Below are 25,112 nucleotides of genomic sequence, written 5' to 3'. Positions count from 1 at the left end.
ACAATTCTCATTCAGTCTACAAACACGGAGTCATGGTTTAGAATGTGGTTCTGGTGGGAGATGTTGTATTTAGGGGGTCACTTTTGCTTCCATGCATGTTTGCTGTTATCTGAGTCCCTTCTTATCTGTGTCATCCAAGTTAGCTGGGAAGCAGAGTTTTGCAGGCTTGTTAATGTCTTCACTTCCCAGACTTTCTCACGCAGCGTTTAAAGTCACGTCAAGGCAGCTATGAATACTCCCAGAGAATGTCCCCCACAGAAGCACTGAGTATCAGCTCTAGTCTCTAGGAGTTCATTTGGCAGACAGGTTTTCGCTGCTAGCTCACTCCTGAAGCCACATACTCCATGCCACCAGCCCAGCATGCCTGCGTTGTTGTCACTTAACTTTATATAAGTCACAGTAGAGTTGAAAGTCATTCTAAGTTTATCCACACTTGGGGTTCTGCTTTTAATGTGGCAAAAAAAAAGTTGCTTAACTGGAATGAAATGCAAATCATGCGGGGGTGGGGGGGAAGGATTCTCTGCGTGTGGAAAGTGAGAGTATAAATCATTGAACCATGCCAATGTCTCAGAGCATTTGACCTCAAGTCTCTTGTTTTGACATCCAGATGGATTCTAGCCATCACATTTTTGGACCCAGCAAAGAAGCTAAAGATAATTCTTGAGGACTGTTGCTCAGCTGGGAAGAACTGTTAGCCGGGCATGTGCCATGGCAAGAAAGGGACATACATACACGGGGGGGGGGGGGGGCGGGGGAGGAGACAGCTTCATAGCCAGGCCACTCTTCTGCTTCCTTCCCAGGGATCCTCATATATGTCTTTGCATTACTTTGAAGCCAATATATACACGGAGCAAAGGTGCATGTCGTTCCTTTTGCACACAAGGTTAGAAGTCAATGGGACCCATACTGCTTATGAAAAATATATCAGGAGGTATCTTACCATCAAGGAACAGAAAGTAGGACTTATGTGTGGCGGTTAACATTTATTAGAGTTTCCATCAAAAAAAAATTTTTTAAAAAGAATATAAATTGCTTTTTCTTCTATTTTATTTTATGACCATGTTAACTTAATTACCCCCTCCCCCTAAGAGTCTGTCAAAGAAGCCAAATTTCTGTTTTTAAGAGGGTAAAATAACCAAGATTCACTTCTCCCTAAATTAAAATGCCATAGAGATTTGAGTTCTCTTAACTTGGTGTTTCCCATTGGAGAAGTAAATTTTTTAACTGAATTATAGGCTTCACATGACTGTACTTCTCTTCTAATTATTTGCACGTGTTTCCTCACTCAGCCTTTTCTTCTGGCCTGTGAATCTTCTCAACCACATGGTAATTAATGACAGAGGGAGACAACCCTCCCAGGGACAATAGACATTTCAGAAACCTTCAGAGGAAGAGCAGATGCAGCCCAGCGCCAGACACATACTCTTCCATGTCCCTCTGTACCAGATGCCGGCTCCCTCCTGATTTCTGCAGATCCCCCAGTCTAGGGACCAGACAGACACAGGCATGACCTCTGTGACTCTGTATGTGTCTGCCGTGCCTGGAGACAGGGTAACAGGGAGGTTTCTGCTGTTGCCCGTGACGTTCCCAAGAGAACGAACAGGCCTTTCTGGAGAGCCCGGTTTCTTTCAATAGAACACACTCACTGCCAAGCCAGGCTGGCTGTTCACTGCCAGGGAAAAGGAGTAAAAGAGAATGCCAGCTTGTTCTTATTTATTTATATTCTCCCCCCTCTCCCCTCTCTGTGTGTGTGTGTTACATGTACGTGTTTGTGCTCTTGAGCGTGCGGAGGTCAGAGGAGAACATCATGTATGTTGCTCTGTTAGCCTCTACCTTACTCCCTTGAGCAGGATCTCTGATTGAATCTGGAGCTAGGCTGGTGGCCAGAAAGTCCCAGTGATGCCATTGTCTTTGCCTCTCCCCGCAGCACTGAGGTTACAGCTACTCCCCTTTAAGTGGGTGTTGCCAGATTAAAGTCATGTCCTCTTCCTTGTACAGCAAGGGCTTACCTACAGAGCTGTCTCCCCCTCCCTCTTCCCCACTTCCTTAGTTTTAATCCGTATGCTTTGAAATATATAAACTTTAGACATTATGAGACAAGCGTTTTCTCTGCCCTATCCTATGCAGCATTGGGTCCAGGTCCATAACCTTTTTTTATCATGATAGCATTTCTTTTCTTTTTCTTTTTTTCTTTTTTCTTTTCTTTTTTAGAAGAGGCTGGCAGGATTGCTAGGTCATAAGCTGGCCTCTGCATTTCTCTGTAGTTGAATCAGGTCTTGAACTTGTGATCTTCCTGACTCAGCCTCCCAAGTAGCCGTGACTGTGGACCTGTGCCCTTGGTCCCCACTAGAGCTCTGTATTTCAAATTATGTGTGGCTCGTATTCCCTCTCGTGAGCAGCGTCCACCCAGCCGTTGCCAAGCCTGTCGGTAACTGTAAGTCTGAGCAGCCTGCCTCTGCTGCTTCTGCAGACCCATTGAAAGTTACTTGACTAAGTTCGTAAAACTTGAACTAGAAACCTTAGCACTCTCTGCCAAATGGAAGTCATAATTTTGTGCATCAGCTTCTCAGATTTGTAGTTACTGAAAATTAAAAATATATCAGAGTTTAACAATAGACTGCCTTTAAGGACTAAATAATACAGAATGGAAGTCATTGAAATATTTTGGGTACACAGATGCTTGTGACTGTTCTTCTCCGTATCTGCCTTCAATTCATTTTTATTTCGTGGTTAGTAGTGCCAGCCAATAATGTACATCAGTTCTCATTTCTCTGAGACAGCCACAGAGCTCTGAATTTACAGAATTCATACAATGAACAAGAATTGCTCGTGGTAACAGTTTTCCAGTTGGAGTAAAGATATTCCATGTCCGGGAGTGTCTTAAAGTGAGCATTGATAGAGAAACTTTATTCAGTCTCTTCGCAGAAGCGCACATATCTAAATTGAGATCACTTGAAACAAGTCCCTGCCACACTGGGCAGTTAGCCTAAAAAGAAACACTCGGAGAATTCGCAGCCCAGCTGGGCTTGCAAGATGCATCAGGTACCAGATTCGCACAGCCCGAGTTGGCGCTGTAAACTGGCGGGGCCATTTGCATACATGCAAACGTCTTATTTTAACAAATGCTTTCAGAGATGTAGGCCAGGCCTCCCAGTCAAAAAAAAAGGGAAAGAATTTGAGTCTTGGATTTGGTTCACATTGATGATCTGCCCCACACAGGGGTCCGAGAATAGACGAGGTGCTCTCTGTTGAAAGGGCTTTGTAAACTATTCCACGTTGAGCAGATTTGTGAGGTAGCACTAGTTAGCATTCTGCCATCACCAGTCCTCGCAAATGCTTCCGTGCAGTGCAATTACAACTCTATTCTGAGCACAACTCACAGAAATCACTTTATTTAGTAACCAAATTACTTCCCTTTTTCCTGTTCTCATAGTGATGATAATGGTTTTTTTTCTCTTTTCTCTTCTTTTTTGGTATGATGCTCTGCTTTCAAAGCTGCTCCTGGCATTGTTGTTTGTCCAATCAGTAGCACAGTGCTCTATTCATCGTCACAGAGCAGGGCCTCTGGACCCAGCGTGCCTTGATTTGTATTTGAATTTATGCGCCAGCTCTTTGACCTCATGCAGATTTCTTGGCCTAATCTTTCTACTTGATAAAATGAGGAGAAGTATATACCATAGGCCATGCGGTTTTAGTTTTAGAGTTACTACTTGGGAGGAATTGTAACACATGCTGTATGCTCATTATCCACTGACCAGTATCATTATAATCAATTTGCTTTTGCATAATGACTCTGAAGAGATTCAGTGGTCTATCATTTTCTACTAACTATTCTTCCCAGCCAGAGTTGACCAATCCAAGTTGATCTTTGCCAGACATGTCAACCAAGGATTCAGGGGAGGAAACTGAACACAGTCCAGGGAGGGACTAGGCAGGAGACTGAGAATTGAGTGCGCAACTCTTAAGGGCAGGGATCAGTACCTTAAATAATAAATTTATTGAGAAGTAAAATATCACACACACACACATTTGTTTTGAAATCTTATTGAAAATAATTGCTAATAGTGAAAAAAGTGTTGTGACTATAACCAAGCATATTTTGATTTTTCAAATCTCAAAAGATCTGCTGTTGCTACATGGTAGTGACCTCCTTTGCAACAGATGGCTCGGCAGTGAAGAGCACTGCCTGCTCTTCCAAAGGTCCTGAGTTCAGTTCCCAGCAACCACATGGTGGCTCACAACCATCTGTAATGAGATCTGGTGCCCTCTTGAGGAAGAGACCAATCAGTCATCCTCATCAACTTAGACCATGAAACCCAATATGGACAAGTTCAACAGAACCGCCATATACGGGCTGCCCATGCATGCTTCAGCATGGCCAGGGAACACATTTCATTCATTCAGTACAAAACAACAGTGGACCAACTAATCAACCAGAGTAGAGTGTCTGGTAGCTGGTTCTGTCCTTAGCCAGGTTAGTTTGTCCTGTCTTTAGTCTTGACATGTTTGTCCTTTGATGATGAAGAATTTAGTCTTTACATGTTTGAACATTTTTTATGTGTTCATGTCAGTGTGTTTATGTACATGTGAGGGTCAGAGAACAATCTGTTCTTTTTCACATGGTTCGAGGAATCAGAGAGTTGTCACACTGGGCAGCATGCTTCTTCACCCACTGAGCCATCTTGCCCGACCTTAAACACATTTGGGGAGGGGGAGGCATTGGGGGAGATGTAATAAGATGTACTACTGATTGATCTTCAGTTTGTGTACTTGCTAGGCAAGTGCTCTGCCCCTAAGCTGTGTTCTCCATTCGGGAACTTTAAATCACCTCTCATAAAACCCATACAAAATAGGTACATTTTTTTTTTTTTAGAAATCAAATTATTTTGATTTGCTCTTTTTGCTATGTCGTCAGCTCAAGAGCTTTTAATCGTCTTTCTAAACGCCCACACTAAGTCTGTGTGCTTTTGTAGAAATGTGATTATTTTGTATTGGAGAATACAATAAATGGCAGGGGACTAAAGGTTCCAACCCGTTGTGACTTTAAAATGAAACTGGCCTTTTAAATGCATGGAGGGATGGAATTTTCTTCAAATGCGGGCGTAAGCACAATTGCTGTCTTGCCTACCACTCCCAGGACACAATGAAAACCTAGGAGACGTCCTGAGGCTTGCTGCCTGGCATGTCACTGTCAGACTGCCTTTAGCAGTTTAAAGCTTCTGGCTTTAAGGGGCCTTCAAGAGGCCTTTGAAAATGGAAATCATCTGTAGCAATAATTTGGCAGACCGCCTTTCTCTTGCTGTACTGCAGGTCCACCAATAGAAAGGAAGCAGACCTAGGAGGTGGAGAGCCAAGGGAATGGAGGGGAGGGAGCAGGTGCTGATGGGGGAATGTGGGGCTTGATCAGCTTGTATGTCATCTTCTGAGTGGTTTTAATCTATCCCACATGTCTCCGTTCAGCTCAGTTGGTTGCAGAAAGACCTCCCTTAGGCTTTATAGTGGGCATTTGTCCTGTGTTCTAACACGTGGCTTCATTCATGAGTTTTCTTCCAGGCCATTTCTTGGGCTCCTTCTTGTGTTCCGTCAGCCCAAACCAAACTGAGTGCCTACTGTGTGCACTGCCAATGTTCTGATAAAGAGAAGTGTCAGCAAAGAGTGCCCTACCTTTCCCCCAATTTCACAAAAAGAATTTGGGTTGTCACTTTCCGAGCCATTTAGGATTTTGCTTTTATGGATGCTCATGAGACCCTAAATGACATGACCTTTTAGTGTGTGTATCTGGCCGAATTCAAGATTGCAAGCCTCTCCTAACTGCGCTACAACTTGGTACTAAAATAATAAGGTGATGCCCATTCAACTAACAGCATTGAGAGGCCTGTTCCATAGCAGTGCGGTTGCCTGGAGCTGGGGAGTTAACAGTGTTTTGATCTGGTCACATGTGGAGTTCCATTTGGTTTTACTCTGTCAGTCAAAAGCCATTGAGTGATGAGAAAGAGGCTGCTCGGGATATCGTCCTTCGGAAGGAAAACCCTTTCCTGACTCAGCATGGCAAAGACTCAGAGTCGGAAGAGGAAGCTGCCTGTCGACTGCCTGACCTTGAGAAAGACGACTTTGCTGCAAGGCGGGCAAGGATGAACCAAAGCAAGCCGATAGTGCCGCTTCATCAGCTCCTGTATGGACCTTACCGGAAAAAAGATGCGGGCGAGACAAGTGGCAGCAAGCGGCTCTCAAAGGGACCGTCAGACAAGAAAAATCTAGAATATAAAAGGTGTGCATTCCGTATACGTGTAAATGAGAAGATCATAACTAAGCGTGGATGATCTGTACGCAGTCCCCATCCCTCTCTTCAGCCCCTGGTGTTGTAAGTTCACATCACTAGCCACCTAGACACGTTCAGCTGCCCTTCAGAGAACAAGCAACACTCCAGAATGCTCCACTCCATTCAAAGGGGGCAGAAAACAGCTGTGACCTTCCTGTTAGTCCCTTGGCTTAGCAGCGTTTTAGACAGAAAGAGAAAAACAAAGCTTGTTCTTTTGTCTCATGCAGGCAAGATTGCTAGGACAAATTAATGGTGGATATTTCTCACTGGAATGAAAGCAGGGGCTGGAAAGATGTGTCCGTAGGTACAGTGTCTATCGTGCAAGTTTAATAACTGGAGTTCAGATTCCTGGCACCTACACAGAATCCCAGATGCAGTAGCCCAAGTGTCTGGGATCCCAGTGCAGTCCTGTCTCCCAGGTAACAGGAGATGGAGATAAGAGAGATGTCAAAGCTTGCAAGGCAGCTAGCCTAGCATAGAGCAGTAAAAAAGAGAGGGTCTCAGAAAGGGAGAAGGGGAGGCTCAGCATCTGAGGATGTCCACTGACCTCCACATGTGTGTCACGGCACATGAGCAAATGCAGTCACACACATGGACACGCACATCACATATGCTTACACACACACCTACACACACCGTATACACCTCTTCTCTGACATATAACACGCTTCCATGGGTACAGAAATCATTCTCAAGTGAATTTTCTAGTCTCATCTTTCTCCCGTCATCTTAGTTTAAATGACCCCAAATCCAAAACTGTTTAAAGACTGACATACCACAAGTGGAAAGCCCCCCACACACCTGACCTCACATGACAGGTCACAGTCAGAATGCAGGTGCACTAAAAACACTGTATGCATGTCACCACGTGGGATTTGACTAGTAAGTTTTGTACCAAGACAGGTGACAACAGTCAAGGTATCTACATACAGAATTTCACCCTACAAAATGTGTCATCTTGTAGGTTTTCCTAATACCAAAATCATAATTCACATCTTATTATTTTTCTGCTCATCATTTTAGAGAGTTGAAGTCTGTGGAACTAAGAATATGATTATCTCTCTTGCACTTCATTGAATTAAAAGCCAATATATAAGCAAAACAATTGAACTTGGTAAACAGCTGGTGTTTGTTGTTATATGTATTTTGCTTTCCTTTGGATGTAGGGTTTTGTGTAGCCCAGGCTGGACCTGGAACTTGCAAGCTGAGGGAGGCTAGCCTTGAACTTCTGTCCCTCCTGTCTCTATCTCCCAGATGCTAGGATTACAGATGGCTATGTATCACTTTGCTTGGTACACACACAGAAGACACAGTGTGAGAGGCTGTCTAAGTATATGTATGGTTGGTGGAGTTTTAGCTTAAATTACATTTGTCAACCTGCATTTAACTTAGTAGAACAATTGAGAATATCAGAAAGGTCAATATTTGCTACCCAGAGAGGAGAGTGTTTGCTCTCTCTTCTTCATGCTTAGAGAAGCCAGTCAAGACTGGTGCTATGGTACAAAGGTGAGACTAAATGTTGAAACTTTCTGTTCAGAGTCAGCTTAAATGTACTCCCTGGCCATTGGGGGTTTCACATCCAAACCATGTTCCAGCTATCTCTAAGATGATCCTAGCGTTTGGACCACGCCAAGCTCATTACTGACATTTACTGACACTGTAAAACAACATTCTGAGAGGGCTGAGAGAGTCTATCAGAAAATTCAGAGTCATTATGGTGGCTTGAATAGTGTGTGAATTGGGCATCATTACTGCCAACCTGAACTCTCCTAACCATCCTCAGCAGTCTTTTAGCCAGCCCTGGCTCTCCTTGCTAGACAAGCTAGAGACCATCACATATGGAAGAAAAGAATCTGCCTTATTCCAGTATTAAAGGGTAGCAAGAGGGCTGGAGATATAACTCAGGGATAGAGCCCTTGCCCAGCATGCGCAGGGCACCAGTTCCCATCCTGTGATGGTGCCCACAGCTCTGGGTCATCCCATGATTTTGAGAAGGACAAGGATGTTCCTGTCCTTTCACTCTGCCCTCAGCCTCTAAGTTCCCATGCTTGACATTCTGTTTGTCTGCTCCCCTTCCTCGAACTTGGCTTTTCCAATGATGCGGGGGCCTGAATCAAATCAACAGAGATCAGAACCAACCAGAAGAGGTGAACCCAGTAGTGGCCTGTGTCCTGAGAACTCAGGAAAGCGAACCAGTGGAAACAAATTTCAGGAAGGCACCAGATCTCCAGAAGGACGACCTGGCCCAGAGGAGAATCCAGGGCAGGCAAACCCCACATCGCGAGGCTCCGAGCTTCATCAAACTCTCCAGTATTACAGAAGCTGACCTGGAGACATGGGAGAGATTGAAAGTGTCAGAAAAGACGAGGTGTGTCATGGTTTTACCCCCAATCATGGTAGGAATTACCATTCAGAGAATTGAGCAATTATCAAGGTTTCATTTTCTGTTTTGATGGCTGCCAAGAGTGCCTCTCACAACACAGAACGTCTGGAAGTGAGCACGTTCTGCGTGAGAGGAAACGTTAATACTAAAAGCCACGTTTGCAGAAAACGTCCTCTTTGTCCAGCTGACTTCCCAAGAGTGGTTATTTATTCTCCTAAACTTGCTTACTGTAAAGAATTTCAACTTGATTTTTAAATAACTAGCCATTGCACTGTGCCTACAATTTTCTTATGCTATCAATTCTGGTGTTGGAATTAATGATTTGAGAGAACTAGAATCTTAAAGCTCTATTTACCAAGGCAAGAACAGTGATCAGTTCCTCATTTGAGTGGTTGATGGGGGTGCCATTGTTTTCCAGCCATGGTAATAGGCTTCATATATCTGGTTTTGTCTTCTCAACTTCATCTTCATTTGTCCTTGCCTTGGAATCCCCTGGAACTGATTTCTGGTTCTGACCAGGGATGGAGATGCTCAGAACACCTGTACCCCTGAGCCTTCACTGGAGATCAACGCAGAGACTGCCATCCGAGATGACTTTGCCAGCCGTAAAGCAAGGGCCTATAAGAAAGCCTCCAGCCCCAGGCAAAAGTTTGTACACTTTGGGCCCGTGACAGAAATAGACCAACAAACTTGGAAGCGGCTCAGCATTGGCAAGGCAGGGCCTAGGGACGATGCAAAGGCTGTCAGTCACAGTCCCTCTGTGTTGCCTCCTCCTACTGCTCCTTTTGGCTTAAAGGATGACCGAATGCTTAGTCCACAGAATGGCTGCAGGTATTTCTTTTCCTCCTGTGTAAGGAGGTCTGCATGGGAGCCAAATGCTGCTTTTTAAAGTTGTCTGCTCTGGTGACAGAGCTCTGGGGTCGGGCGTTTGCTTAGCGTGTGCTAGATCCCAACACCAAAGCAAAACAAAATTAGATGAAACAAAACCAACCAACCAACCAGAAAACTAAGTGCCAAGAGTTTGATGAGCCGTGTTACACAAACCTGTAGGGATGACATTACTTTGGTAGACTCTTCCACCGACCAGCAGAAAAACAGTAATGGTGTCCATCACTGGGGAAGGTGTCCATCACATGTGTGAGGGTAAATGGCAGGTATCTATTTCCAGTCTGTTGTCATGGCAGTCAGTACCCGAGAGGGCCAGTAATCTCCGCAGACATCCCTTTTGGCCTAACCACTGAGTGCCATTGTATTAGTTGAACAACTTGAAAGAATTAGATAGACCATCATAACGACACTGCCTGCCTGTATTCTAAATACATAAAACCTAACTGGTGTAACAACATCCCCTCTCCTGCCCACAGTTACAAGGTACCTGTGACCATCATGAACTCAGTATTGGGCATCCAAGTAGGCCCATTCAAAGGGGGCTCCCTCTTCCCCTAAGCTTTCAAAATCTCTAGTAAATCATGACTGGAACAAGATTCCGCTCTCCCCTTCCCCAGAGGCCACATGAAGCTCTGGTCTGGGGTTTCAGGCCTATCCTCTGGTCTCCCGTCTCTTAGGCAGAAGTAGAACATCTCTAGTTATCCTGCTTCTCCTAGAACCTCCATCTCACCTGCTTGCTAGGAGCCATGCAAGGTCCTTCATAGGGGAAGAAAACATAGCATTTCTGTGAATACCTTGTCCTTGAGACCACAGGAGGTGGGAGGTGGTCTATGACCTGTAGGACCATCTCTTGAACTGCAGACTGGCAGTTCTCAAGAGAGAAAGCTGTACATACAAATGTGTTAGGAACACGTGGTGAGGCTTCAGGGTTTCCGTGTCTGGGAGAAGGAGGCCACATGTGAAAGGCAGCCTTGAGTCCTCGGGCACATGGGCCATCTAACAGTCCCGCAGTGAGCTGGCCACACCAGGCACCCTCAGTGTGTTTTAGGCCTTTGGAGGACTCACATGCTACCATCTAAATCTGACTGTGTCACCTTTACTAACTGGCCCGTGGAATGGCCGCTGAGGATCTCTCTCAGTCTTCCTTCATAACCCTCTTCCTTTTGCCTCCTGTCACATGCTATTGGTAAACACTAGGTTAGTGCGTTATGGCACAGAGGACTGTCTCCAAAACGTCCCTTGGCTGGCACCAGTGCCGGAGTCTCGGGAAGAGCAGGTCTGCATTCCAAGCGACAACCCAGAGACAGAGGAAGGTGAGGTCCAGCATGTCCCGCTTCCCAGAGGTGATGGAGACAGGCGAGCAGGCTTTGAGGGAAGCTTTTTCTCCATAACCAAACTGTCCTCTTTGGCTCTAGTTACAGCCACACAGCTGCCACAGGATGGCAGAGAACAAAATGAAGAAGTTATTCAAAAAGAACCTGAGATGCTGCCAAGAGGGAAAAGACCGGAGGAATGCAGCGGACCGCTGTGAGCCTCCTGCCTGCGTTATCTGTGGTGCTGCCTCAGCTGTGCCTGGCTGGTGTGTGCCTAGATAAGAGCTGAGCATCCCTGTGTGCCCTTGGTGACTGAGTCAGTAGGGAGTAAAGTCACTTGAAGGGATGTGCCTATCTATACTAGGATTGGAGTTCTGCTTCTGGATGGAGATTTTAGCCTTTGCATGTGGCTGGGGACTGGCTTGATTCCCTCCTCGACAATTGTGAAAAGTAGAACGGAAACCTTTTCCAAGTCCCAGCTGGGTGACAGGGGCCTCACTGAATGAAAAGGGGGATTTCCTAGGCAGCTGCTCCATCTCCATGCCCTTGTGTCTTGATTACTGTCAGTGAGTGACACTGTTGAATTCCTTCAGCAGTAACTGGGCTCTAACTGGCTGGACCAAATGTTGCCCTAAAGCATGTCCTCTGGCCTCCGAGTGGGAGCTGTTGGGAACCGAAGCAGAGTTGGGAAAAGAAAACAGCTCCTTCCCGGAGTGACTGTGGACTGAAAGGCCAGAACAAGATGGCTGATTCCCGAAAAGACACCATGATGGCCAGGAGAACTGGGGTGCTCCTTAGCATCTTAGATACAAACCAGTCCAGTTCCTTGTGCACAGCAACAGGAACTATAGGAATCTGCCAAGGGTGTACCCAGGAAGGAGCAATCAGAGGTCAGGTTCTTCTGTGCCCTTGGGACTTTCTTTCTCCAATCAGGGCCTTGGCACATGCTTTGAGTGTATTACTAATGCATCCTGGTGCATCGATGCCGCTTACCTGCTTCTGCTAGAGGCAATGGAGTGATTGACACCGGCCCAGTCAGTCCCGAGGGTTCCTCTCTTTTGCATGTAAGCGGGTGTGAAGAAAAGAGTAGCTGAATAATGAGTTTACCCATTAACCTTCCTTTTTTATCTTCATCTTGTGGGCAGATAGTGAAAAACTTGTTTCTTCCTGGCTCACAGAGGAGACTTTGGCAGAAGGGTCAGACTTCTTTATAACCTACTTGATTTTATAGATTTCAGGCCAAAGAAAACGAACATTTATAACACTTGAAATGTTTTCAACATTAGCCAACCTCACTGCCATCTGGTGGTAGGAATTCTATTGCTCTTCTCTTCTCTTCTCTTCTCTTCTCTTCTCTTCCCTTCCCTTCCCTTCCCTTCCCTTCCCTTCCCTTCCTTTCTCTCCCCTCCCCTCCCCTCCCCTCTCCTCCCCTCCCCTCCCCTCCCTTCCCCTTCCTTCCTTCCTTCCTTTCTTTCTTTCTTTCTTACTTTTATTGAGCTCTACATTTTCTCTGCTCCCCTTTCTATCTCTCCCCTCCTCTTCAACCCTCTCCCAAGGTTCCCATGCTCCCAATTTACTCAGGAGATCTTGTCTTTTTTTCTACTTCCCATGTAGATTAGATCTATGTATGTCTCTCTTAGTGTCCTCATTGTTGTCTAGGGTCTCTGGGATTGTGATTTGTGGGCTGGTTTTCTTTGCTTTATGTTTAAAAACCACCTATGAGTGAGTACATGTGACAATTGTCTTTCTGTATCTGGGTTACCTCACTCAAAATGATGTTTTCTAGCTTCATGCCAGTAGGATCAAAGAACAGCCTGTAGGAGCTGGATCTTCTACCATGTGAGTTTAAAAAATAATAATAATAAAAAAAAAACCCTGATGTCATCAGGCTTGGTGACAAGCCCCTCTACCTGCTGAGCCACCTCCCGGCCCTTGGCGTGCTTCTTGATTGAGCCAGCCCACACTCTGACAATTCGTGCTTCCTTTTAACAAAGGTTTACTGAGTATTACTATGTGCGAAACCTGACTCTGAGTCCTCATCCTAGGTGAGAGGGGGAACCGTGGTCAGCTCTCACTTCAAGTCAGTTTGGAGTACAGGGGTCTCACACTGGATAATTGTGGGATTCTGGGCGGCTTTGTTAGTGCCAGGAGTGGTAAAAACATGATCAGTCAGTATATGGCTTGTTTCTGTTACCCCTGCGGACAGCCCTGCCCTGGACTGGGACTTCCTTAATGGACTCTTTTGGTAGGTGGCTCATTCCAAGGCTCTAGCAGCTGTCAGTTCTGTATCCTGCAGCCTACTGGCTCTGCTGCTTTGCATTTAAGAATTTCCTTATGGGGGAAGGAGCTGTTTGATAAGTGAAAAAGCCCCTTACAGCCCAAGTGCTAATTATCTTCCCCTTACCCAAAGGCAGTTTTACCTATATCTGTGCCCTTTTAACACTAAACGAGTTGGCCAGGGGAAATTCCTTAGATCCATATAAAGCAAGGTAGGTGATCTTCAGGGCCTGTGCTGTTCCTTCAGGTGTCCAAAATACCCCTCAAGGGTCTCCTCTGGCCACTGAGGAGGGAAGACAATCAGGCAACTTCTTGCATAGTGAGACAGGATTTGGGAGGCATCTGTTTATCTGCAGAGCTGTCCAGAATGCTGCTAATTGTTCTGCGAAGAAACAGTTGAACTTCCGGTACATCCCAAAGCTAATGCTGTGGAAGTCTTAGCTAGGACGAGGCTGTGTGTGCACGCATCCGCTGTCTGCTTTTGCTGTACCTGGGTCAGATGGTAATTAGACTTCCAAATAGTGATACGAAACCAACTGCTAGGCAGTTATTTCCCCATTGATCATGCTTTCAGCGCAACTTGTCTTTTCAAGACAGTTTAGCAAGCTCCACCTTTGGATGTGTGTATTTTAACAGACCTTTTACCGATTGGAAACCAGGTCCCCAGGCTTCAGGATGGGTTCTGCTCATGCTGGTGGGGAGGGATCCCTCACCACTTGCTTTGCGGTTGTGACATTTGGGGCACACAGACGCTTGCTTCAACCAGCACCTCCTGGAAGTGCCCCTGAAGAAGAGGATGAGCCTTCCGTCAGCAGAAGCGGCGTCTCACAGCCCTTTCCTTGGCTCGCTTGTGGCCATTTCAACAGAAATCTGGGGTTTTACCCACATACGGGTTGTCTTCCCTGTGGACAGAATAATAATTGTCAATAAATTAAAATGTTCTAGAATGATAAACGTCGAAGAAATGTGTGTGTGTGTGCGCGCGCGCGTGCACGCGCGCGCGCACACTCATCGTGGGGTAATTTCTCTAAAGTTATAAGACGAAACCCTGATAGGCTATTAATCGTGGAACAAGGTAATGTTTTGCTGGAATTGAGGTATGATTTCTGGGAAACTAGAAGCAGGATAGATTCACCATACAGCTGCAATTCTTTTTCCACATTCAGAATGCCGAAGTGAGTAGCCTGTCAGGGGCAGAAAAGGACTCTCATCCTTGCTGAAGGGACACTTTTCTGGAGCTGTTGTTTCAGATGTGTGCTTCCTTATGGCGATGTTCTCTTTTTGAAGTCCGCGTCCATTCCACTGAGTAGATACAGTTAAACCGATAGAGCTTTATAAACCCAAATTATCAGAAGAATAGAAAAGTTTAGGAAAACCTTCGCTCTTCCCAGTTGTGGGTTAGCCTCGGTCTGGTTTCCATTATGACTATCCGTTTTCTAGGAACTGTGGTTTCTGTCGGCTGTAGAGGAGAGGTACTGATCGGGTTCTGACTGAAGTTCCGCTTTACTCTTAAGAAACTGTAGAATAGTCTTTGATGTTGTCTGTGCTGATGCGTCAACACATCAGGTTCGCTGAGTGGGGTGGTGTGTGTCTGTTACAGTCCATCACCACCGGCACAGAGACCTGGGCAGTCTGCAAGCAGCTGTCGTGTGTGTGTGTGTGTGTGTGTGTGTGTGTGTGTTTTAAGCTGCTTTGCCCAAGCGCCATGGCTTCCACCTAAACCACTTTGTGTTTACATTGGACAGAGTTTTTCTTTGTGGGTAGCATGGGATTATTTGATTTCTCTTCTGGGTCTTAACACAAATTCTATACTCCTTGGAAACGTCAAGGCTTGACTTTTTCAGTGGCTAATGAATATTGCTAATTGCGTGATGACCTTTCTCTTTCAGCATGCTCAGCGAAAGAGGTTTTGTATACGTGGGTCGATGTTTTTCTGTTTTTCAGGTTGGTCATGTCATCCACTCCCTGCCAGTCCTCTAACTTTTTTATTTGATCTTGTAGATACGGCCCGAGAACTCCTGTGTCAGATGACGCAGAGTAAGTGGCATCGCATCCGTAGGGATTACATTAATCGCTAGCCTAAACTGCATGCTTCCAGTACTTACCACTAATTGGCATGCCCCGGATGCTGCAGCGAGCTGCAAAGTGAGCCCAGGCCCCAGCGGAGCACACGGGGCCCCGAGGCAGAACGTGTTCTGTGCAGGGAAGAGGAGTGAGAAGGCAACTTAAGCATGATGCTAATGTCCAGTCGGTGCTTCAGCTTTTCTTCTCGTTTTTCATAGCTCAGCATGCTCAAGCTGCTCTAGTGAGCTGAACTTTGGTGCCCTTCCTCAACGAGGAAGTCCTGGGACTATTGGGATTAGGAAAGGGCTGTCTTGAGTTTGGCAGTTTAACTCCTAATGCGCTGGGGCTTAGCATAAACAATGAAGTAGTCATTCCTAATGGTCACATTTTTTCCCCCAAAACTAAGAAAATAAATCCTAACCACTAATTATAGATTCAGAAGCCCAAGTTCCTACCAGGTTGGAGTCATAGGAACTGTGCGATGCTTAAGACCCAAACATTGGGGTTTTGTTCAAGTTCCCCAGCATAGCAAGGGCTCAAGAGTATAAAACAGGACCTGGGTTTCTCCCTGCCACTTGCTTTTCCTCCCACACAGAGGTCTTTTTCCCACTCAGCACCTCACATACCCAGTTTGAGAAGAATCTTAACTGTTCCATCTGTGACCTTATAAATTCTGTCCCAACAATGGATTTCCTGTAAGCAGATCATTCTGCACCAGATATACAGAGTTTTCTAGAATAATATTCTTCTCAGGTCTGAGTAATTAGTCCTTTAACGATCAGGATTTAATATTTCATACCAACATATCAACAACAAAGGTGTGTGTGTCCTGACAGAGACAAGGCCATCCCCGGAAGGATGAGCGCTGCCTGTTCTCCTTGGCCAAGGTCCACGTCATAGAAAGGAGTTTAAGCCGGGGAGTAGAAGTTACAGATGTCATTTCCACCCATGACACAATAATGGTATTTAAGCAGAGGGGGACTTTAAACAATGTTTCGCATCATGCTTTTCCTGTTTGTGTTGAAGATATCAGCCTAGGTTAGGCTCTTAGCCCTAGCCATTCCTGTTCCATCCCCAAGTTCTGATGGGCAATCTAGAACTGTTTGGTTATCTGGGAGACAGAACCTTCGTGCCTCCGAAATGAAATTCAGTCCGTGCTTGACTGACTGCCCGGAGTGAGGCAGTCTGTAAAACTGAGGCCTGAACCCGCAGTGGCAACATTTAAGATCCCTGACAGGAGGAGGGCAGTGAGATTGACAGATGATATACTCCTCTGACAGGGCGGACAGCTACATTGTGACAGAGTGGAGTTGATCTTCACCAAGGCCAAGCAGGGTGCAGTGTGCCCAAAGTAGATCTTGGGAAAACCTAAAAGGTGAAGGGACAGAAGCTACGCTCAGAGGGCTCTAGATCTTCCCCACTCCTGCCTCTGAGAAACTTAGCGACTGTTTAAAGGGACAGGGCTCAGGGCTCCCTTCTCCGGTGTTTATAAAAACTGTCCCTGTGGACCAGGAAGAGGTCAAGGGCCTTCTTGTCCAGAGGTTTGATTTGAGAATATTAACCAAATTAACTGCTTAGAGCAGACATGGTTGCCGTGAAGGAAGTTCAACCTCTGAACTGAAGAACGCTTTCTAAGTAGTGACTCAGCCCATTTTCTGTATTGTCAATTTTCAACTTTTTCAGTTCCTTTTTTTAAAAAAATAAATGACAAAATGTTACAATTTTGCTGTTTTCTTTTTTAGCAAGTTGTTGGTATTTCTTTAAACACACATACACACACACACACACACACACACACACACACACACACACGGGAGTGGGGGAGGGAGGGAGGCAGGGATAGTACTTCCTGCTATAGGAGAGGGCAAGCAAGAGTTTCACTTAATTATCTGGCCTTTGGCCACCCTTGGGCTGAGATGAGTCAGAGCCTCATAAATCAAGGCTGAGGAAGGCAGCTGTGGAAGCCTCTCAGTCCCTCCATGAACAGCTAGTGAGTGGCTGAATCCCACACCTTGGAGAAGCCAACTGCTTGCTTCCCACCCCTGCAGAGGCTTCTGCCTAGCCGCCTACTATCACCAACCCGGAATTCTGTCTGTCCTTTAGAGCTCACAGGCAGCAACGCCTGGCCGCCTCTTTCTCCCCAACCTGTTGACAGCTTGGTGTGTAAGGTACTCAGCTCAGTGATACACCCAAGGGCTTTAGTAGAAACTGGAATTTGCCTTTAAAATAACTGACTGGATTGGATAGTTTAAAGGTAAAATTCCCCCCCCACACACACACACTATAAAGTGTATGAGTTTCCGTCTATTTCTAGAAGGCCTACTTATGTGATTTTTTTTTTTTTTTGGTGCCTCTCTTGGAACTAGCTCTTGTAGATCAGGCTGGTGTTGAACTCACAGAGATCCGCCTGCCTCTGCCTCCCAAGTGCTGGGATTAAGATGTGTGCCGTCACTGCCTGGTTGTGAATTTTTTTTTAAAGTTTTTTTTTTGGGGGGGTTTTTCGAGACAGGGTTTCTCTGTGGCTTTGGAACCTGTCCTGGAACTAGCTCTGTAGACCAGGCTGGTCTCGAACTCACAGAGATCCGCCTGCCTCTGCCTCCCGAGTACTGGGATTAAAGGCGTGCGTTTTTTATCTTAAAGCTAAAACAACAACAACATTCTACTTAACCCTGTAAATTCCTGAGCCTTTCTTAACGCTAATAAATAGGGTAAAGAGATTAAAAAAGATCCCAGCCCCTTCCCCTTTGAGGGGAAGTTTTGTTTTTTCCTGCAAGGCCCAGCTTTGGAAGCCAGCACTCCTGGCAGAGCTGGCCACAGCAGCTTCCCACTATGCTAAATCACCCCTGGACTGACAGAAGACCCCTCAGATTCAAAAACAAGTCTCTGCAGTGACACTCTGGAGAAGATAGTCTTTGAGTTCGAGGTCTCGGGTTAGATTTCAGATGTCCAGCAGCCGGAGAAAGGGTCGAGGAACCCGGCCGTCCATGCAGACTCACCGCATGGTGCTTCTGCCCTTTGTGTCTCTGAAGGTGTCTGGAGTCAGTTGCCAAGCGCATGGCTTCCTTGGTTTTTTCTGGACGTTAAACTGGCTTTAAAAACGGATTACCACCATCTTCTACAGCTAGGGGGCTTGGAAGGTTTCTCCATGACCTCTTGCGGATGCAGTCCATGCTATCCTTTTGGTTTTAAGAGCTTATCATTTCTTTAAGGGGCGCGGGGAGGAGGGTTTTGCTTTGGTCTCTGCTTCCGTGTTCTCCTGCTGCTCCAGTGCTTGCTCTTCACAGGTCGGTTGAGGTCTGTGGTCTTAGTAAATTGCCGACAGAGTCTATCAGCGGCATGCACAGCCAAAAAGGTTTGCTTGTCTTCATTGCCTGCCCTTTCCCTTCGAAAGTAAATTAAAAATATCCTGGCAAAAATAAACCAAAGTGATTGTGAACACATTAGGGTGCAAAGTGTACCCTGCTTTATATTTTTATCCCGTCCTCGTATTACAAAATGCCTTATTTTCTTGATTCCAAGATGTACTATCAATTACATAATTGTATAGAAAAGAAAAAGAAATAACCACAACATGCCAGCATCAATTTAAATATGCAACAGTGGGTGTCTTAATCTTGAGGCCCTATCCTTTTATTTTTGAAAGTGAAGAATTGTCTATGAGCATGTAGATCAGTCAGGCAAGCCATCTCTTTTCACCTCGAAGTGTAGTGAAGTTCTGCTGGAATGGAGTTTAGTGATGAAATGTGCCTGTACCCACAAATTCTCCCTAAATTTTATACCTTTAAATGAGAAGAGTGCGGGCCTTCAGATGCTTTCTCCTGTCATCCCCCTTTTGGCACCTTTTTAGAAAGTTTTTTAGACAGCTGCCCAGTTCAGGGCCATCAATGAGGACAAAGACATCCCCTCTGGGCTGTGCTGCTGGTGGCTGCTTCCTGCTGCGAAGTGAAGAGGCGGCTCTCCCGGTAGCGCCCCCAGGCGGCAATGCGCAGTAGCGACAGGAGCCTGCCGCCCGCGCTCATCCAGCTTGCTTTTTGTTTTTGCTCTCTCCACATCAGGAGCACGAGTATGTTTGACATGCGGTGTGAGGAGGAGGCAGCGGTGCTGCCGCACAGCAGGGCCCGCCAGGAGCAGCTGCAGCTGATAAATAACCAGCTGAGGGAAGAGGACGACAAATGGCAAGATGTGAGTTCGGGCCAAAGCCGCGGGTAGTTGGGGAGGGACTCAGCCGACCACCGGGCTGGGAGGGTAGACTTCAAAGCCCTGCTGGGGAGGGCCGCCCCAGCCTTGCAGATAGAGACCTCCTTGCCAGGGATTAAAGGAGGGGTCTGTAGGAATGCGGAGAGAGGAGGAACTGGCCCTGGCGTGTATGTATCAGCAGGTACTCTGGACCAAAGCTTGGTCACAAAGAGAAAGGGTGAGAGGCAGGCAGGCGACTAGGATAAGCACAGAGCCGTGCTGCCTTTTAATATTCCGTATTTAAGGCTGATGGACGATTACGATGACTGCAACTGTCAGCGTTTATTGTACCAGTAGCAGGCACTGTTTGTTCTAAATGCTTTGCTCTGGGTAATTCATCCAACCGTTTAGTAGCTCAGTGTGCTAAAAATGGTTAGCTCCCAGCACCCACAGAAGTAATCCCAGCCCAGCTAAGTCACCACCGAAGTTCCATAGCTAGTAAGTAGAGAAGCAAGACTCAAACCAGGGAAAGAAGGTGCTAGAGGCTGGCGAGAGCTTAGAAGTGGTGTGCCAAGAGCTTCAGCAGGGAGGAGAGGGGATCATTGTATTTGCTTCTCACAGAGCAGGTAGGTCACTATTGCAAACCTGACTCCACCATTAGTCAAAAAGTTAATTTCTCCAAGTTGGCACAGTGTAATGACAATATGTCTATGTGTCTAACACCTAAGTGTGTCGTCACATCGAACCCCAGGACTTACGAGCAGAGTTGGAATAACCACCCCCATTGTAGGGAAGATGCAAAGCCTTCAGAGAGGTGAGGAAACACAGGCAATGCATGAGCAAGATAGAGCAGGCTGTTTCCCTCAGCTCCAGCTTGTCCGCTGACCCAGCAGCCTTGCTGTTGTGCTAGAAGCACCTGTAGGACAGGTCTCGGCCACTCCTGAGGACAAGAGGAATTCACACATATAGAAATAGGTGGATCTGTAAGACTCATCTCCAGAGCCACATTTTTCAGCCCTTCCTGCCAGCAGGGAGAAAACTGTACACGAGTCCCTACCATTCTGTTGCCAGGGTATCTATTCCCAATACAGATAGCGCAATGTAATTATTAACTTGTAAGACAGTTCTCTCAAATTTGCCAGGCAACGTAAGGTATGATTGTGTTTATCACACCCCAGTGTTTCAGTAAATTGCTGCTCTGTTAGTGATGGTGAGCACACTTCCTGTTCCTTTCCCGGCCTTCCAGGCATCCCTGTTCCAACCAGACCTTCATAGGACTGTGGGGAAGTATCCCGGCGTAGTGTCTCAGTGCTGACAGATCTGTGAGTCACTGAAAGGGAATTCTGAACATGGCATCTCTCTCTCCCCCCAGGACCTGGCTCGCTGGAAGAGCCGTAGAAGAAGTGCTTCTCAGGACTTAATCAAGAAAGAGGAAGAAAGGAAAAAAATGGAGAAGTTGATGTCCGGAGAAGACGGGACAAGTGAACGAAGGAAAAGCATCAAGACTTACAGAGAGATTGTGCAAGAAAAGTGGGTCTCTCTGTTGTTAGGGTGTCAGAGTATCTAGTTACGCATTTTCTAAGCATAGCCTTTGCTATCCCAAAAGCTCCAACGCTAGTATTTCTAGTTTGGTTTTACTCTGCCTTGGTGGGAATCTTTGCAACTTTCCCAGGTGTTCATTGCTCTTCTTCCCCTGTCCCATCCTGCAGAGAGCGGAGAGAGAGGGAGCTGCACGAGGCCTATAAGAATGCACGGTCACAGGAGGAGGCTGAAGGGATCCTCCAGCAGTACATCGAGAGGTTCACCATCAGCGAGGCCGTGCTTGAACGCTTGGAGATGCCAAAAATCCTGGAAAGAAGCCATTCAACAGAGCCAAACCTATCCTCCGTCCCGAATGACCCCAGCCCCATGAAATACTTGAGGCAGCAATCACTGCCTCCACCCAAGTTCACTGCCACAGTTGAAGCCACCATTGCTCGCACCGGTGTCCCAGAGACCAGCGCAGCAGGCGGCAGTGGGTCTCCAAGCAAATCCATCCCTCCCAGTGCGGTGCCTATGCTGACACCCAAGCCTTACACCCAGCCCAAAGCCTCTCAAGAGGTTCTGAAGACTTTTAAGGTAGGGTGAGTCTTTGAGAGGCAAATGGGAAGCGAACTCTGGGTATTTTGTGGAAAGAAGCCTCTGACTCAAGAAATATGCAATAATTTTTATCAAACAAAAGCCAAACACACTTAACATGGACAATAGTACTTCTATATTTCAGGAGATTTGGTTCGCAGATACTTAAGGGTTGGGCATAGCTCTCAGTACTGTTGTTTCTCTTAGTGAACTCACTGTGACTGACCAGGCTTCTCCGTAAGCAAGGCCTCTTTCCTGGCTTGTTGATGATGTGGTTTCTCTTAGAGCAGTGTAAGCAAAGCCTGATTTAGCAATATTCCATGTCTGTAGTGATGTGGATGCATGGAAAACTCAAAGTGTATTTCCTTTTATTTTAAACAGAAATATATACAACTACACTTTAAGGAAGAAATTGACACTATATCCAAAGAGTTGCTGCACTTGGGGGAAATAACACATGGGACACATGGTCGTGTGGGGTGTGTTCATCATCAGACAAGACAAAGTTTTTCTTGAGCGGAAAGCTGCTATATTACTAAAGAGCATATAAAAATCATTTTCAAGAACCAAAGACTCTTTGGCAACAAACATATTTTCCCTTGCTCCTATTCCAGTGTCCACCTATATTGTGGGGGAGCATTAATCCTGTACCTCAAGCTCCTTCGACTCCAAAGACCAGTCAGTGCACATTGTCCTTGCACACTCCATGAGTTTTGTAATAGGTGTCAAAGATGGAGTTCTTCCCTGGGAGTTGGTGCCATTATGGTTGGTGAGAAGTTTGCATAACTCAACTGACGGAGAGTGAATATAGGGGGCTGGCTTCGTTACCAGACTTCAGAGAGACCCCAAATCTACCTTCTGACTGAGGTTGAAATAAATCTAATTTTCTAAATATATCTTTAAAATCTGTATTTTAAAGTTGACTAGAGAGGCCCAAACCTACCTTCTGATTTAGGTTTAAATAAATCTAAATAAATCTTTTAAATCTGTATCTTAAGCTTTGCTAGCATAAAAACGACGAATGTCTGGCCATTTCATTCAGACTGAATTAAAATATTTGTTCCTTACAGGGTAAAAACTTTATTTTACGTGGCTTCATCCTAAGAGCCTGGCATAGATACCCAAGACATAGTAGGCAGTCCGCAAAAGTGAATAACTTAATTCTTCCTGAGATTAGCCATAGAAGTTGAAAATTATTTACAAAGTAATTGTGTGTGTGTTTGTGTGTATGTACACACGTGTGTCTAGCGGTCTCCTCAGTGGTCCAGATATTTGAGTTCCTTCCTTCACCTGGAGCCAAATGATGGGTGGTGTAACATTCCATGGAAGCATTATATTGAGATGGCCCAGAAGAGTGGGAATACATTAGATATTATATATTAATATATTATATGTATTATTATATATCCACTTCCCTCATCGCTGTAAATGGTACAACATGGCCACATAATGGGGAAGGTAGAAAAATTTATTACACAAGTTGGGCTCTGAAAACCTTGTCATTTTTGTATGCTAGCCTGTCTTTCCTTCACTGTGTGTATGGGTCAGTGGGAGGGCATGTGCCTATAACAGGAAGACACTCTCTTAAGAATAAGTGAACAATCGTTGTCAAAGTCACGTATAAATATGACAGTTGTTAGTAGGTTAGAGAGGCGGGGCAGCTTAGAAAAGTGTGCATACATAGGTGTGTGCACACAACAGCAAGACCCTTTCTCAAAATAAAGGAATAAATAATCTGTAGCATATTTTTAGGGAAAAAAAAAGAATAAAGGAAGATCAAGTGATGCAATTCAAGCATCGGTTTTTCAAAAACAATCTTGTTATTGTCGATTCAGTGGTTTAGAATCATCTTAAAAAATGAAGTGGACACGAGTACAATAGGAAAGGTCACACGGATCACACTCGATAAAGATAAGCATACTGTTTCTCTGTCTCCACTCACGCATGTGTGCTGAGTTGTGTCGTAAATTCTCATAGCTGCCAGGTAATAAAGTATGATGGCCAGGCGTAGCCCAAGGTAAGCTAACGCAGCTAATGTCCGACCTTGTGTTGTTTCTTTCAAAAGATTTTAGAAGACCTTCTAAGACTAGCCAGTAGTGTTTGAGGCGTTGCTCCAAGTTCTAAGCATGCCTCAGTCATCTGACCAACCCCACAGCAACACTATGAGGAAGGCCAAGTTGTGTCAAAATCTGCGGTTTTACCCGGAGAGTCAGAAATGCTGGGGGTTGCCTAGCTGCTGAGTGGTAGAATCAGAACTGGAGCGTAGGTCACCTCAGGGTTTCCATAGGCTGGGCGAGCCCCTCCTCTCCTTCTTGCTCAGGCACCTCCTCTAAATAAACACATTTTAGTGAGCATGGACTCTTTAATCTTCTTGAGAAAAAAGATGGAATTATAAAATTAAATAGAAAATGAGACTTATTGTAATATAGCATATCAGAATCCTACCTCCATAATAGCTTTACAAAAACAAACAAACAAACAAACAAACAAAAACCTGTCTTTCTACTAGAAGATAATCCATAAAATTTTCTTGATCAGGTCCTACTTCATTGCTATGCTGATCAGAAATCTTTTTTTTGAATTGTGGAATTGCCACCACAGCTTAAGTTGAAAAATTACTGAAACCCAAATAATGTGGCACGTGTTCAAGACTTTTCTATACTTTCAAATGAAAACACACCATAAATTGAACATAAAATGTCATTCAACTGTGATGTGACTGACAGCCCCAAAGAGACACCCTTAATTTAATTAAGATAGTGGTGGCAGAAGACTGGCTTCTAGGACCCATGAAAACACTGGAGGACCATGATTCTTTCTTGAGATAGGAATGTACACAGAGAATCCTTTAAGGTTATTCAAAATGTGTGTTTCATCATCTTTGGTTGCGGAATAGCATGTTCTCTTGTTCATCCTGGCCATTGTAGGTAGATGGGAAAATCAGCATGAATGGAGAAATGGCGCATGGAGACGAGGAAGAAAAGGAAAAGGAAGGGCCCACGCTGGAACCTGGCCCTTCCTTAACCAAGTCCCAGATGTTTGAAGGCGTGGCTACAGTGCATGGTTCTCCCGTGCAAGTGAAGCAAGGCAGCAACAGCATTGAGATCAACATCAAGAAACCAAACTCTGCCCCCCAGGAACTGACAGTAAGAAGCAGCATTGCTCCTTGGGATAATTCTGTCATGTAATTGACCTCTAGAATAAGTAGGTCATGACAGTGTTTATTTCTTTTTCCATGGGTATCTAAGTTGGGTAGGGCTCCATAGTGAAGTACTACGAACTACAAGGCCTCCATAAGAGAAATTTTCCATCCTAGTCGATCAAAACCCAAAGCCAAGGAGTTAAGAGGTGTTAACCTGCCGTTGGCAGTGAGGGAGATTCTGCCCTAGGCCTCTCCTCAAGCTCCTGATGCTTACTGGCAATATTGACTACCCAAGGTGTGTCGATAACTCATCCCAGCTTCCTCCTTCTTCGCTCCAGTGCTCTTCCTGTGTGCGTGTGTGTGTGTGTGTGTGTGTGTGTGTGTGTGTGCGCGCGCGTGTGCCCAAGTTTCCTCTGTTTATAAGTGTATCAG

At 45.6% G+C, this 25,112-nt stretch overlaps 1 protein-coding gene across 12 annotated transcripts in view; it reads left to right on the top strand.

The window, feature by feature from the left end:
* Positions 1-25,112, top strand: part of Limch1 (LIM and calponin homology domains 1) — a 317,259-nt gene that overhangs the window by 247,594 nt on the left and 44,553 nt on the right. For 8 of the 12 annotated variants that reach the window (XM_041671164.1, XM_041671163.1, XM_041671160.1 and 5 more), the window contains 5 exons: positions 15,182-15,217; positions 19,300-19,426; positions 20,793-20,950; positions 21,130-21,538; positions 24,466-24,684. In XM_041671164.1, the coding sequence (XP_041527098.1) occupies positions 15,182-15,217; positions 19,300-19,426; positions 20,793-20,950; positions 21,130-21,538; positions 24,466-24,684 (949 nt within the window). Of the gene's footprint in view, positions 1-5,921; positions 6,269-15,181; positions 15,218-19,299; positions 19,427-20,792; positions 20,951-21,129; positions 21,539-24,465; positions 24,685-25,112 lie in introns of those variants that run through there. The other 4 variants (XM_041671170.1, XM_041671169.1, XM_041671162.1 and 1 more) reach the window with 2 other exon arrangements.

This window comes from Microtus oregoni, unplaced genomic scaffold, assembly GCF_018167655.1.
Source record: "Microtus oregoni isolate MIOR12 unplaced genomic scaffold, Mior012 000021F_ref0000039, whole genome shotgun sequence".
NCBI lineage: Eukaryota > Metazoa > Chordata > Mammalia > Rodentia > Cricetidae > Microtus > Microtus oregoni.
This window is presented reverse-complemented; position numbering and strand designations above follow the sequence as displayed.